Source organism: Pleurodeles waltl, chromosome 5 (assembly GCF_031143425.1).
Source record: "Pleurodeles waltl isolate 20211129_DDA chromosome 5, aPleWal1.hap1.20221129, whole genome shotgun sequence".
In the NCBI taxonomy this organism is placed as follows: domain Eukaryota; kingdom Metazoa; phylum Chordata; class Amphibia; order Caudata; family Salamandridae; genus Pleurodeles; species Pleurodeles waltl.
In genome coordinates, this window is record NC_090444.1 from 746,304,715 (window position 1) to 746,320,593 (window position 15,879).

At 44.9% G+C, this 15,879-nt stretch overlaps 1 protein-coding gene across 1 annotated transcript in view; it reads right to left on the reverse strand.

Moving 5' to 3' along the window:
- Window positions 1-12,287, reverse strand: part of ACOXL (acyl-CoA oxidase like) — a 981,865-nt gene extending 969,578 nt beyond the window's left edge. Inside the window, exon 1 of the mRNA XM_069234707.1 lies at window positions 12,108-12,287. Coding sequence (XP_069090808.1) covers window positions 12,108-12,256 — 149 coding nt within the window. The 5' untranslated portion in view covers window positions 12,257-12,287. The remainder of the gene's footprint in view (window positions 1-12,107) is intronic.
- Window positions 12,288-15,879: the final 3,592 nt, after the last annotated feature.

Genomic DNA, 15,879 nt, shown 5'->3' on the forward strand with positions numbered 1-15,879 from the left:
TTGCATGACTGAGATGAATGGGGTCTGAAGAACCTTGCTTTGTGAGGTTCAGTACAATGAAACCATGTATCGAACTGGATAGGTCGAGAGCACTAGTGGATCACGAGACTCTCCTTGAATCTAGGGAAAAAGTAGCTGTGCACGTGGAATGGCTCTGCTGTTTTGACTACCGAAATTACATGGTTAAGACATGCTATCAGGGACAAAGCAAGTCAGCTCTTGGTCTGGTTAGCGAGTCCTAATAATAGGGACACCCCAAGAGTTGAGATACAAACAGATTCTGGTCACACAGTGCACAGAAAGGGCCGACATTAATAGGGTATTTTACGACTATTATTCTATGCTATACAAAAGCAAATTCCAAGTCACCGCTGGCGAGATCACAGCCTTTCTCATGCCACTCATGTTCCTCGGGCTGAGACTGGAGGAGGCAGAACAGTTGGGGGCTGAGGTTACTTTGCCTGAGGTGAGGACAGCCATCAAACATATGGCACAAGGAAAAACCCCAGAAACCAATGGCTTCCCGATAGAGTTTTATGTCACCTTTGTGGAGCATCTGTCATCTAAACTGGTGGAGCTTTTCAATGAAGTTAAGGCACTGAAGGTCCTCCCACCCACTACCAGGGAACCTCTTATAGTACCACTACTAAAACCACGGAAGCAGCCCCATGACACAAAGGCATTTTGCCCCCGGTCAATTCTGAATGTTGAATATAAAATTCTAAGTAGAATACTAGCCACCAGGCTCCTTCAATATATGCCTAGGCTGATACATAGAGACCAAGCGGGTTTCATCCCAGGTTGCAACACAGCATTGAATATCCACTGCTTGCTACTACTCTTGGAAAAAGCTCCCACTATGGCACCCCGTGTAGTGATTTTATAATTTAAACAGCCTGGAATGGAATTACTTATCCGAGGTGATTACGCATTTCCGACTGAGAGATGGGTTCCTAAACTGGGTCTAATTGCTCCATGCGTGCTCTGGCGCTGGGGTTAAAACTGGCAAGCACATCTCGCAGAGCTATGATATAGAGTGGGGCACCCGTAAGGGTTGCCCGCTCTTGCCATTGTTGTTTGCTCTTGCAATGAAACCCACTGCACTGCGAGCCCGCCAGTGCCGTGATTATCGGAGCCCCCTGGTGATGGCTGAATGCCAGTATATTCCTCTTTAAGCTTTGGAACTCCTGTTGTTCCTTTGAGACAGTCACGATGATCTGCTGGGAGTCGAGAAGTTGTTGGAAGTATTTGGCAATCTGTCAGGCTTTAGGCTTAACTGGATGAAATCCAGTTTGTTCCCAGTCTGCCGAGGCCTCCCTCCTCCTCCAAAGATGGGCGCTTTATACTGGGAACCTAACTGCATAAGATTTTTGGGTATGAGAATTTACCATACCCCCTCGGATGTTTTGGAGGGAAATATTCGGCAAGCGGTTTGTTCACTGAAGCGGAACATGGACTTCTGGAGCACTCTCCTTCTCTCAGTGATTGGGAGGGTAGCACTGTTAAAAATAGTGGTGCTGCCCCAACGTCTCTATTATTTAACAACTCTGCCAATAAAAATCCCTTTTGTTCTCTTTAGGGAACTGGACTCGCAGACCATATTCTTTATATGGGGATTGAGTCACAAACGAGTGGCACTTTCCACGTTGCAAAGGCCCACATGACTGGGAGGCTTAGCTGCGCCAAACTTTGAAGCCTACTGTATTGTGGCTCAATTGCAATACTTCAAGCAGTGGGTGAGAAACTGCCAAAGTCCGGCCCATGACAGGCGACTAGGTACACCAGATGGCCCCTTGGTGCTCCGCCTCCTTTTGGGGCTAGAGAGATCCACTGCAATACGTAACAATGGAACACGAGGTTGTGGCGTATTACTGGTGAAGATGTGTGCAAAAAAACAGTACCAAACTTTCGTATTCCCCAGATCTCCCACTTGACTATTTAACGATCCTTTTTCATGGAAGTAATTGGCAAGGACTCCACCGACTCAGGGAGGAAGGGATAAGCACAACAGAGGACCTATTTAGGGATGGCACGCTACTGCCATACAATGAATTACAGGCTGATTTTGATATACACCTCCACCACTTTCTTGTATGTGGGGCCCTGAGAGCAACAATAAGGCAGAACTGGGGGGGGGGGACCTGGATGGAACCACCCACCTACAATGGATGTACATACATTGCTATAGCGTTGGGCACGATGAAGGCAGTTACATGCCTATACCGTAGGATATGCTGGTACTCCCTCCAGCCTTTAGCTATCACACGTCAGAAGTGGGAAACAGACATACACAGTTTTGTTTATTGCGGACAGCTGGGACACGGTGCTAGAAAATATACCCAAAATATCAAGAAATGCCAGATTCAAATTAATCAATTTCTACATCTTACACAGAGCCTATCTAACTCCTCACAAGTTAAATACAATGTTTAATTTGGAAGAGATTAGATTTACAAAATTGGATCTTGTAGGGGCAGACTTCTTTCATTTGCTCTGGAGTTGCCTACTGCTTACATATTATTGGCAGGAGATAGTGAACACCCTCTTGAACCTAGTTGAGAGGAATGCTCCTAGAGTTTCCTCTTACTCCTTGTTAAGAGAATTTCCCCACACCCTGAAGACAAAAATAACCAGCAAGTTCATGGATCAAGGCTTTATCTTGGTTAAGCGGGAGATCCATCAAAATTGGAAGTCAGCTAGGGACCCTCAGCTGACAACATGGCAAAGGGAACTGCTGCGGTGGGCAGACTATGAGGGGGAAACATTATTCCTAGAAGCCCGCCGGAATGGTCGTCCTTCAGATAGTGCCATGGCAATGGCAGCACTGGTGGAAGAGCTTAAACAAGTAATCTCATCTTCTATGCGTTCCCGACTCATTCTACATAGATGCAGTGCGGGGGTAAATAGCTGCGGAGCTCTGGTGCCTTAGGGTACTTCAACTTACAGGTGAAACTGGTTATTAATTTGATGTGCTGGGAAAGTAGAGGCAAGTTACCATACCACACTGCGTGCAGGGGGAAGGAGGGGTTCAGGGTGAATTGGGAATGCCATGTGTGGTTCATTTGGTTGAGATCCGAAACTGCTAAATGGTTATTTGATTACTGTGATTTGTGCACACTTATGGTTTTCTAATGCCATAATTATTGTAAAAAAATAACAATTGTTTTTACAAAAAAGAGTAAATGTGTACCTAAATGGCATTAGGACCATAGCTTAATGTAAACATGAAAATCATAAGAGAGCTGGTTTCTTGAGACAGTGTCGAGGAATGTTTTTGGAAAATAGATCTAAGGGGCTGTGGAAGATGCTAGAGAGAAAGGTGTAAGAGTTTTTAAAAGCTGCAAAGTCATTTAAGGATTACGTGGTTGGAGTATTACTGCGACCTTGAAAGATGTGTGAGTAGGAACACAACACTATTAGTGTTCCCTATCATAGATCTTGAAAGCAGTGCAATACCTAGTTTGCGACTTTATAGGTGTAATTCATTTACCTGGATTCTGTTGAAAATTCACTATTTCTGAAAAAAAAAAAAAGGTTTTTAGAGACCTCCGGTGATGTAAGTATTACAGTAGGAAATTGATTAATTTTTTGTTACAGCCCCTTTGTAAGAACCTGAATTTGTCTTTTTTTTTGTTGCTATTTGCAATTTACGTTCTAGTTATGTGCCCTCTTCTCTTCTTTCATTAGAATTAAGTTGTTGTTGCACCAGTTCTTTAAAAATATACTACTGAGATTCTGATGAAAAGCTTTGGTTTCCATAGAACTATTTTTTTTTATACATAGGGCTTAGATTGTTGGCCAACTAACCAACATAAAAGCGTACTAGAAAATATGGCGGAGCATTTCTCCTAATGTTGATGCATATACTGCAACACTGCCCATGGAAGCTACAAAGCAAATGCTTTCTCTAGTATTTTGTATTCTCAAAACCTGTCTCGTTTGTAACATCAACAAAAAAGATTACACTGTATGTGGTGTGAACCCATGTGGGGGTGCTCAGTCCTTAGAGGTTCGCTTTATGTTGGGTTAGTCTACAATGGTGCAGAAGTTCAGTATTTCAGGAGGTGGTTATGGCAAGTGGTTAGAACTAGCGTAGAGTGAGTAGGTGAGTTAGTGCTGGGGTGAGTCAGTGCTCTGTGGAAGGCTCAAATCTGGGAAAGTTTTGAGAGTTCACAGTTGGAGTGGACAGGTTTAAAGGCAGGGTAGGAGGCTCCCTGGGTTTAGAAGTGAACTGTAATGTTTGACAATACTGCTGTATTAAAGTCAGTTTGGGAATTTTACAGCAGGCCATTAGGCGTATGATTAAATTATGGGGTTGAGCAACTAACCCCAAGAGTCATGCAGCCTGATTCAATGTAGGATGACTTGTAAGTAATCAATCCCGCTCCTCCTCCCTCGACGGAACCAAAAAAGAGGTTGGAGGCAGTCTGCAAAGATCTACTTTACTTTGGGTTGGTCAGCGCTGGTGTTGCAAGTCTGTGTTTAGGAATGGTCACGGTTGAGTGGTGAGGGGTGTGGGTGAGACCAGGCCCGGTTTAGGAGAGGGGGCCAGGTGGGTCAGGCCCTCCCAAGGGAGTCCTCTGGCCCACCGAAGGCCCATCCAGAAACAGAAGGGTGTCCATTTGTTTTACTTTTAATGTTCCATGTTTGCCTACAGCCCATGCTTTTTGCTTCATCAACCCACTTGCATTACTAGCAAAGCTAGTATCTTGGAATACTTTGGGGGTGATTCCGATAGAGGCGGGCGGCGGTAGCCGCCATATGGCCGCTCCGCGGTTGAAAGACCGCAGAGGCCATTCAGGCTTTCCCGCTGGGCTGGCGGGCGACCGCCAGGAGGCCGCCCGCCAGCCCAGCGGGAAACCCCTCCCCACGAGGAAGCCGGCTCCGAATGGAGCCGGCGGAGTGGGTATGTGCGACGGGTGCAGTTTGCACCCGTCGCGTATTTCAGTGTCTGCATTGCAGACACTGAAATACACAGTGGGGCCCTCTTACGGGGGCCCCTGCAGTGCCCATGCCATGGGCACTGCAGGGGCCCCCAGGGGCCCCGCGGCACCCCCTACCGCCATCCTGTTCCTGGCGGGAGACCCGCCAGGAACAGGATGGCGGTAGGGGGTGTCAGAATCCCCATGGCGGCGGAGCGTGCTCCGCCGCCATGGAGGATTCTCCCGAGCAGCGGAAAGTCGGCGGGAGACCGCCGACTTTCCGTTTCTGACCGCGGCTGAACCGCCGCGGTCAGAATGCTTGACGGAGCACCGCCAGCCTGTTGGCGGTGCTCCCGTGGTCGGTGACGGGTCAGAATGACCCCCTTTGTGTCTGCATGAAAAGGCAGTCACATTGCAGATGTAGTTCAGACTGTTATCCCAAGGATTGTGCTACAAAGTGTCCTCCAGGAGGGGCTTCCATTCCAAGGAAAAAACAAGCCTTCTTGGTTTTCTGGGGAATCAGTGAACAGAAGCTTCTTGGATCCTTGCAGGCTACTGTCAGGGCTTTAAATGTGGCAGTTTCTGTCACTGCTCATACCCCAAAATAATTAAAAACGTACTTTGAAACGGGTCCAGCAAGGGCCCTATTTTCATGTACTTAATTTAAACAAAAACACCAGTTTCTCAACAATGACTGTAAAGGCCTATTCTATGTCTGTGTTTACAGTTCACATTTCATTTCATCTTGCCTTGCTTATGCATATTTGTTTCTTTCCAGATGTGTTAAAGTTGTGTTGTTTTCATGCAATATGTGAGTATTGTGTAGTACCTTCTGTGGAGTTAGTCACCTCTAGGTATCAGGGTGAGTTCAAGGTGTGTATGGCTGCTCATGACAGGCCACAATTGTAGGAAGTTGGCTCTGTACATACTATCTCAAAGTGAGGGATAGTGTGCACAGAGTCCAAGGGTTCCCCTTAAAGGTAAGATAGTGGCAAAACTAGATAATTCTAATGCTCTATTTTGTGGTAGTGTGGTCGAGCAGTAGGCTTATTAGAGGGTAGTGTTAAACATTTGTTGTACACACACAGGCAATAAATGAGGAACACACACTCAAAGACTTAACTCCAGGCCAATAGTTTTTATATAAAAAAATATATTTTCTGAATTTATTTTAGAACCACAAGATTCAAGTTTTGAAGTAAATACATAAAATGCAAAGTACTCCACACAGGTAAGTAAGGAACTTTGAATTAGAGCAGTAACATACACAGTTTTAGTTAAAATGGCAATAAGCTATTTTAAAAGTGGACACAGTGCAAACATCAACAGTTCCTGGGTGAGGTAAGTATTGGTTAGTTTTTCAGGTAAGTAAGGCACTTACAAGTTCAAGTTCCTGGGCACAAGCAGCCCACCGCTGGGGTTTCAAGGCAACCCCAAAGTCACTGCACCAGCAACACAGGGCCGGTCAGGTGCAGAGGTGAAAGGAGGGCCCAAAACACATAGGCGCCTATTGAGAACAGGGGTGCTCCGGTTCCAGTCTGCCAACAGGTACCTGCGTCTTCAGAGGGCAGACCAGGGGTGTTTTGTAGAGCACTGGGGGGAGGGGGGGGCACAAGTAGGCACACAAAACACAGCCTCAACGGCACCGGTTGCAGTGTGCTTAGCAGGCATCGGGTTTTCAATAGGGATCAATTGAGGGACCAAGGGGTCACTCTAGCAGTGCAGGCAGGACACATGGGGGCTTCTCGGGCCAGCCACCGACTGGGCTAGGGAGAGGGTCGCCTGATGGTCACTCCTGCACTGGAGTTCGGTTCCTTCTGGTCCTGGGGGCTGTTGGTGCAGTGCTTGGTCCAGGCGTCGGGTTCTTTGTTCCAGGCAGTCGCGGTCAGGGGGAGCCTCTAAATCCTCTGTGCATGCGTCACTGTGGGAGTCCAGGGGGGTCATCTCCGGTTACTCACGAGGTCGCAGTTGTCTGGGAGTCCTCCCTGCAGTGTTGGTTCTCTGGAGCTCAAGCCGGGGGCATCGGGTGCAGAGTGTGAAGTCTCACACTTCCCGCGGGAAGAGTGAAGTCTTTGAAAGTTGCAAGAAAGTTGTAAAGTTGTTGCTGTTTTTGAACAGTGCTGCGGTTCTCATGAGTTTCTTGGTACTTTTGGTTCACGGCAGTCCTCTAAGGCTTCAGAGGTCGCTGGTCCCTGTCAGATGCGCCGCTGTGAAGGTTCTTTCAGTCTGGAGACAGGCAGGTAGGGCTGGGGCCAAGTCAGTTGTCGTCTCCGTCATCTCTGCAGGGCTTTCAGGTCAGCAGTTCTTCTTCTTGTCGTAGGTTGCAGGAATCTGATTTCCTGGGTTCTGGGTTGCCCCTAAATACTGAATTTAGGGGTGTATTGAGGTCAGTAGCCAATGGCTACTGTCCTGGAGGGTGGCTACACCCTCTTTGAGCCTCCTCCCTGAGGGGAGGGGGGCACATCCCTAATTGTATTGGGGAAATCCTCCACTCTCAAAATGGGGTATTTCTAAAGGCAGGGGTCACCTCAGCACAGGGCACCTTAGGGGCAGTCCTGACTGGTGGGTGACTCCTCCTTGTTTTACTAATTATCTCCTCTAGCCTTGCCGCCACTAGCTGGGATGCCCTGGGGTGCTGTAACAAAAGGCATAAGCCTTTGAAGCTCACCACCAGGTGTTACAGTTCCTGCAGGGAGAGGTGAGAAGCACCTTCACCCAGTGCAGGCTTTGTTTCTGTACTCAGAGAGCACAAACGCTCTCACCCCAGGAGGGCAGAAACTCATCTCAGTGGCAGGCTGGCACAGACCAGTCAGTCCTGCACTGAAGGATTGGGTAAAATACACGGGGCATCTTCTAAGATGCCCTCTGTGTCCATTTTGTAATAAATCCAGCACTGGCATCAGTGTGGGTTTATTATTCTGAGAAATTTGATACCAAACATCCCAGTGTTCAGTGTAGCCATTGTGGAGCTTGTTTTTGACAAACTCCCAGACCATATACTTAATATGGCCACACTGTACTTACAATGTCTAAGAATGGACTTAGACACTGTAGGGGCATATTGCTCATGCAGCTATGTCCTCACCTGTGGTATAGTGCACCCTGCCTTAGGGCTGTAAGGCCTGCTGGGGGGCGACTTACCTATGCCACAGGCAGTATTTTGTGTGCATGGCATCATGAGGGAAATGCCATGTCGACTTTGCCTTTTTCTCCCCACCAACACACACAATCTGCAATGGCAGCATACCTGTGTTAGGTGAGGGGTCCCTTAGGGTGGCACAACACATGCTGCAGCCCTTAGGGACCTTCCCTGGTCACAGGGCCCTTGGTACCACTGGTACCTTTCACAAGGGACTTATCTGTGTGCCAGGGGTGTGCCAATTGTGGAAACAATGGTACATTTTTATTGAAAGAACACTGGTGCTGGGGCCTGGTTAGCAGGGTCCCAGCACACTTCTCAGTCAAGTCAGCATCAATGTCAGGCAAAAGTGGGGGGTAACTGCAACAGGGAGCCTTTTTCCTACAACAATAGAAAGCTTTTGAGTTACGACTAAAGGCAGAGTGAGTTTCTCACACTGCATGTCAGTCGGTCAGGTAGTGATCTGATTCATGCCTATGACATCATTAGTGTTGCTGCACTGTGCCCAGAATAAGGGTCACATATGTGCCAATTTTAACTGCCATTTTATGTGAAAGCTGGTGAAGGGGTACACATATGAAATATTTACAGTGCCAAAAGAAAAGGAAATACTCTATTTACAGGTGAAGGGAGAAAAAAGGAGAAGGAATGGTAACTGAAAGGTAGCACAAGGTAGCACATTCAGGGGGAAATCAAGAAAAGGCATAGGTGAAGAGGAAGTGGATGTGTGAGATATTCATAAGGATTATTTCAGAAATATATTGGGGGGAAAAGTATGGAAGTATCTACTAGAGTTGGAGAGTGTCCAAGAATATGATATAAAGGGGAAAAAGGGACTGACTGAGACACTCCAATGTCCCCTAGCATTTCCACAGGGTTTAGTAATGGTTAATTCACAGCCTCTTATTTTCAGAACTGAAACATTATCAATTCTAAATATTCACAGCATTATCACTGCTACTCATTTATCTGATACTAACACACATTGGCAAAACAAATAGTTTTGGCAATTGTTGTACGATGTCGAGCTGCAGTAATGGTGTGCACACAAGTAAACTGGTTTTCACCACAATATGTAGTAATAATCAACCCCTGCTCTAACTGTGCCTCCATGGTCTTGAACCTTCCAGGGCTCCTAAGTAGACTCTATAAAGTGGTCTACTGGCAGTGAAAAAGCACTTTCAGTGGTTTGGGTTACCTTTACTTTTGGATGAACTAAATAAAACTATTTACTAGTGGTAAAACAATGCCACCACAGGTTAGGCTCCAGTTGCAACTAGGTAGTGATCTAACAGTGCCTCCTGATGTTAGGCTGTTTTTGTGCCAGGATCGACTCCGACTGTATCCCCTTTCCTTGCCATGCCAACCATTCATCTCACTTCCATAAAGAATAATCAATGTCAAAGCCACTGGTATTCCCATCACTAATAAAGCCAAATGCTCTCCGAAAAAGCAATACCGCTAGAGATGAATGACACTTTTTCTCACCTTTGTATACTGCTGTATGTGTGAGTGCTGCTGTGTCAAGTTTGAACCACGCTGTCATGGCACTCATGTGCAACATGGGAACTCCACACTTCAGATGACTCTGCAAACAACACCCATCTACATGTGTGAACTAAGATAGTGTCCGACCTAGCAGCCCACTTGGAGAGCGCTATGAGGCCTCACCAAGAGGTGCAGAAAGCAATATAGTAATGCTACTATACCAGTTGATGATTAATGGTAAGGAGTCACTAGCGCTGTGTCAGAATCAATCATGTGTCAAGGAATACATCAATAATGTTGCTGCTCAGCATGTGGCTGAATCAGTCCCAACTTATCCCCATTTTCATACATGACAACTTCTTATTAAATCACCCTAATTCTAAGTCCATTTTAAAATAGCTCTTGTATCTACTTTTTCCTCACACCCTCCAAGGTGCTGATCACTGCTACTGTCCTGAGTGCTTTATTTGCACCATGTCTTTTCTTTAAATAATTATTATAACAAACAGGTCCAGCTCTAGGGTGGTGTGACTGGTGCCACTTCACCAGGTGATGACTTCAGGTGGGGGTGCTGTGTTTGCAGCTATATTATGGTTTTAAAAGCACCTGCTGCGGTGTTCCTTGCCTCCAGCAATTTTCAGGCAACAATAAAAATTTAAAGAACACTCTGGTAATTAATGTTCTGTCTGGAGAGAGATCAGAGTTTTCTCTAGTGGAGGTTTAAAGGTAAAGGAGAGGATTAATATACTTGCTGCAAAGAACGTGTACCATGCAGATCACAAAGTGCATATAATGCAAAAAGGTCAGTAGGTTACTACTTTTGTCAGAAAGGTCCTTTTGTTACTTGCAGTTTATAAATTAAATCCTAACATAGAACAGTAAGCTATTAACTGTCATCAAAGAACTGCATGCCTACTGCAAGGTATAGATTAGAGCATTATGATTTTTCCCCAGTCTTTAGTTATCATAATGTGGCCCAAATGGATCATTAAGGGAAGCAATCCATTCTTATTATTAAAGAGAACGTCCAACCATGGTGTTACATTTTAAATTCTGACTTTGTGCTTCTCCAGAACAACCACTCTTAAACTATACAGCCTACCAGCAGGGATGACATGTGACTCCTACATCTTTTTGTCCTCTGTTTTATGTAAGATTTCGTATACACTGATTCACACACCTACGATGAATTGTATATGTGTAATGTGTGTGCAGTGTAAAATGCTCTGACACCCTACACTTTTTTAAGTGGTGCTATAAAACTAAATGCATCTGAAAGGGAGTGGTTATGGAGACTTGAGGGGCACTGTTAAAGGGTGTTAGTGAGGGAATCTGTGGCAGAAGTGGTCATTGGGGAGGTGCCAACAAACACTGTTGCACAGGGCGCCACCAGCGCAAAGGCCGGCCCTGACAACAAAAATAGCAGTCCCGTTTAAAATTTGGTTTAAATCCTTTTGTATTGTAAGCAAAGTTACTGGCCAACTGTGCATTAAAATGCACCATTAACAGGGGTTCCTGAAATTTCTCAGGGAAACCATCTCCCCATAACTACAAAACATATTTTGATCAATTATACTTGCCATCGCGGTTTTAAAAAGCTCTATTAGTCATTCGTGTTTCCAAACGTTCCCACAGAAAACTCCTAACCCTGTGTAGAAAAGTTATTTAAATACTCTCAACTTTTGACCAGTGACACTGCAATATCTATTAAAGAAAAAAATACGTAATGCATGGTGAAAACCATTTTGGCAGAGAACCAAGAATTAGATCCTGCAAGTACCCTTTCACCAGGACTCCACACGCCTTATGACTAGAGTGCTATGTGGATGGATTTGAAATTCGCGAGGAGGAAAGCTGGTTTTATCACATCCATTCCCCATTCGCAAATTAATAGTAGGGTACGTAACTAGTGGCTACAAGTCCTACCCACTAGATCCAGCATTACTAATGATGTGCTACGTTCGCTTCTTAGACATGTCCATAATGGACAGATTTTGTCAATGAGTAAACAGTAGATCTCAAAAAATATTTTGATGATTTTTGCCTGCTTCCTCCAGGTATCTTTGGGGTGGGTCGGCAAGTAAAGGTCAGGTTTGGGGGTGGGTCGGTCGATAGATTCAGCGGTTAGACAGCAGGAGTAACAGTGAAGGGGCGTCAGCTTTGGGACTGGAGGACCAGTGAGGAACCTGGCAAAGGATGCCTAGCTATGTACATGGAAGGTCAGTTTTGATGGTTGAGACAGGGTGGAAGTGTAAAATGCAGGGGTTGGAAATCATCTGTGCTTTTCGGGAAGAACTTCGAGATGGAGTCAATATTAGCGTGTTTTCATATAGCGCAGCAGGATGTTATACTTGTGGCTTTAACCCGGGGATTAGCAATAAGGCAAGCGACATGCAGCTCGACCCGGTGAGGATGGATGTGCAACTTCCCGAACTCGCCATTGTCGCAAAAGCTTCCTTCATAAACCAGGAACCTCCTTTCTTCATCCACTCCTCTCTCTCACCCACACACTCCACTCTCTGAACCCACCCCATATGCCCACAACCCAGTGGGGTTACCTCTGCTGAAACAGGGGGCAGCTGGCAATCTGCCTGCGCAGCTCATTCTTCATGCTCCAGAAGTCGCCATCCAGGTAGCGGGACAGGGACCCGCAGGTGATACCTGCCTCGCACTCCTTCTGCTCCATGCCTCCCTCCATACACTGCATGAGAACAAGCGCAGCTAGAGCCGGGGTTCCAGAGGGGGCGGGACTCCGGGAAGGGGCGTGGCACGTCTCTGTCAGAGTGGCCGCTCAGACCCCGCCCTCCATCGTCTGTTCACTACAGAAGCAGGAAGAAGCGGGGGCGCGTGGCGTCATTGCGCTCGGTCCTGTATTGCCGGTGAACGTGCCCTTACGCTCGCGGCAGCATGTACATACGCTGATAATATTTGTATGGGCAATGGAGAAATTCTGTGACAGACAGTAGGGAGTACTGTCTAACGGTGGTCAAGAAAGCGGATAGTTTGCTACCTCTTACCCATATATTTTCTGCTATTTCTGACCAGGGTTGCTACCTTTTCAAAAGAAAAAATCGGCCGTTTGTTGTTTAAAGAGTCTGCGAAGACCGACACGATACTAAATAATATGTAAGAATGAACTCTCTATCTGTGTTTACATTAATTATTAGACATCACACACCCCGGGGATTGGGGTGCTTGAATTTGCTTCGATGGTCCCAAAAGCAGCAAGTGAGAGTGATTTCGTTGACTGAAATAATTCCCATAGTGACCCCGAAATTGTTACTTGAGCCTCGGGAATGACCCACTTGAATGAAGGGGCCTTTACGCGATGGGTGATGGTCGCCGGCAGGGAACAAGTGGCACTTGGACAACACCCAAGACTAGTAACACATTAGCAGGGAAGGACCCAGAGGGAAGTCTTGGACATGGGAGCCAAAAGATTTGATTGAGAGCAGGACAACTGATGGTAGGTGAAGAAAAGACACTTTCTCTTCTTTTCCTCCTTTATTAGATCCAGGATGGTAATCCAGTTGCACACATCCAACTCTGGCAGGTTCAGACCGCAACTGAACTCTGCCAACAATACCATCCCCAACGTTCACATTCTACTCATGTTGCTAAGAGACCCTTACACGTCTAGCTTACTAACTTTAAAATACATTCCCCCCCAAAAACGTATACCAAGCAAAAAAAATATATAAGAAAGAACAAGAATACACACACTTACATGGCACCTGGCAGTTACACAATATAAAACTACTCTGTGTAATAATCCTTCAAATAACTTGGTTTACACACACCATTACATGGCACCTGGCAGTTACACAAAATAAAACTACTCTGTGTAATAATCCTTCAAATAACTTGGTTTCTTACTCATTCTCTTTCTTATTTGTTCCGCCTCCTTCTCAGCACTTACATCATTATTACCATTCCTCAACTCTTTCCGCTTCTGCACCGCACCATCATTACATTTGAAAACACTCTCCGTATTCCATCTCTTACCATCATCCAAGACCACACTACATTTTCTCACTCCAATCACTTGTTTAGTCACGGACCATTTAGATGAACCTTTTCTGTTACCTTCCCACACTCTGGTTTGCACCCAATCTCCCTCCACAAACCAGCATTCCTTTGCCTTACTCGTTAACTTTTCATCATAGCTTTCTTGCACCTTTTTCACACAACCTAACAACAAATCTTCATTAACCACACCCTTACCAGCTTTACCCATCCATCCGGGTACTGCTATAGTACATTGTTTTCTGCCTTTTAATAACATGAACTGGGTTTCCATTGTAAGAGAATGCGGAGTAGTACGATAACGCCACAATAAGTTCTTCATTTCCTTTCTCCAATCCAAAATACTCTGAAGTGACAATTGTATATTCTCATTTAACACCCTGTTGAACCTTTCTACCAATCCATTTTACCTGGGATGAGCAACCGCTGATCTAATGTGCTTAACACCACAGCACACTAGATAACCATCAAATTTCTTCGATGTGAATTGAGGACCATTACCCGTCACTACAACTTCAGGATAACCCTCCCTTCTCCTATATTTCCTCACAAAATTCTGTGATTGCACCTGACTTGACATCCTTTACCACATTAACCTCCGGCCACTTGGAATGGTAATCCATCATTACAAGTGCATAATGCTTCCCACTGCTACCGAATTCAAATGTACCACACACATCCATCCCTACCTTCTGCCGTGGTTTTCACGGAAACGGCACTGGAAAGACAGGAGTTTTCTCACATGTATGTGTGTTATCGCTACACGCACAACACAAACAATTCCTCACAAACCTTTCCATGTCTCGATCCATACCAGGCCACCAAAAATCATCTCTAGACTTCCTTTTCGTTCCTGGCATGCCTCCATGACCTTCATCTAACATTTTCAACACTTGCTTCCTCACACTATATGGCACAATCAACTTGTCCCCTCTCCTCACAACACCATCTTGCTCAGATAGTTCCGACCACACATTCTTATAATTAGCTAATTTCTCAACATTTTCACCTAACTTAAACCAGGGCTTATCCAAATATTTCTTTAACGCCTGCATCTCTACATCTTCTTCAACAGCTGTTTTCCAAACCTCCTCAGATATAGCTTTGATTTTTATATCTTGAATATCCGCTACCAACCAATCCTCGTCATCTTCCTCATTAGCTCCCTCTATAGGTAGTCTAGATTAACAATCTGCATTCACATTTCTCACTCCTGGAACATATTTCACTGAGAACGTATATTCTTGCAGTCGGTACAACAACTTCGCAATTCTAGATGACGCTTGACTGGCCCCTTCTTTGGTAAACATATCGACTAGGGGTTTATGATCGGTTCGTCGTTCAAACCTCCTTCCCCATACGTAATTCCTGAAATATTGAACTCCCCACCAACATGCAAGTGCTTCCTTTTCTACTGCAGAATAAGTCACTTCAGCACCCTTCAATGTTCTCAAAGCAAATGCTATAGCATGTTCTTTCCCTTTATGTACTTGCATTAGAACAGCCCCCAAACCATGCATACTCGCATCCGTTGATATTATAGTATGTCTTTGTGCTACAAAAGGTTTCAGTTCAACAGCATTAATAATGCTTCCTTTAAGATCCTCAAATGCTCGTTGACATTCTTCCGTCCATACATACTTCTGATTTTTCTTCATTAACCCACGCAAAGTTTGTGCCACATCAACAAAGTTTCTTACAAATTTGGCATAATATTCTACCAACCCTAGAAATGATCTTAACTAATTGTTATCTGTTGGACTAGGCGCTTTATCAATTGCTTCCATCAACTTTGCTTTTGGTTTAATACCATTCCCAGAAATGGTATGTCCCAGATATTCTACAGTTTGACATCCAAACTTGCATTTACTCAATTCAACCTCCAGTCCTTCATCCTCCAAAATTCAACACACTTTCCTCATAACACTATCATGTTCATCCATACTTCCTGCCCACACCAACACATCTTGGAAAAACCTCACGTTCTCAGCTTCTCCTAATAAACTCTGCATAACCCTCTGGAACACTGGCGAAGCAGATGTAAGACCAAATGGTGTGTCTAAATCTAAACACTTGAGTACAAGCAAGAAGAAAATGAGCTACAACCAATGTTCAACATTATCCAAAAAATACAAAAAAAAAAAAAAAAAAAATAGATTCAAAGATAATATTTATTAAATGTGTATGTACATAAGAAAAAACAAAAATATCTTTACTTTATAGATATACAAATATAACACAGGGAAGTTAACAAACGTTAAGCCTAAATCATACATAAATATTAAAAAACAATTCAATACAACG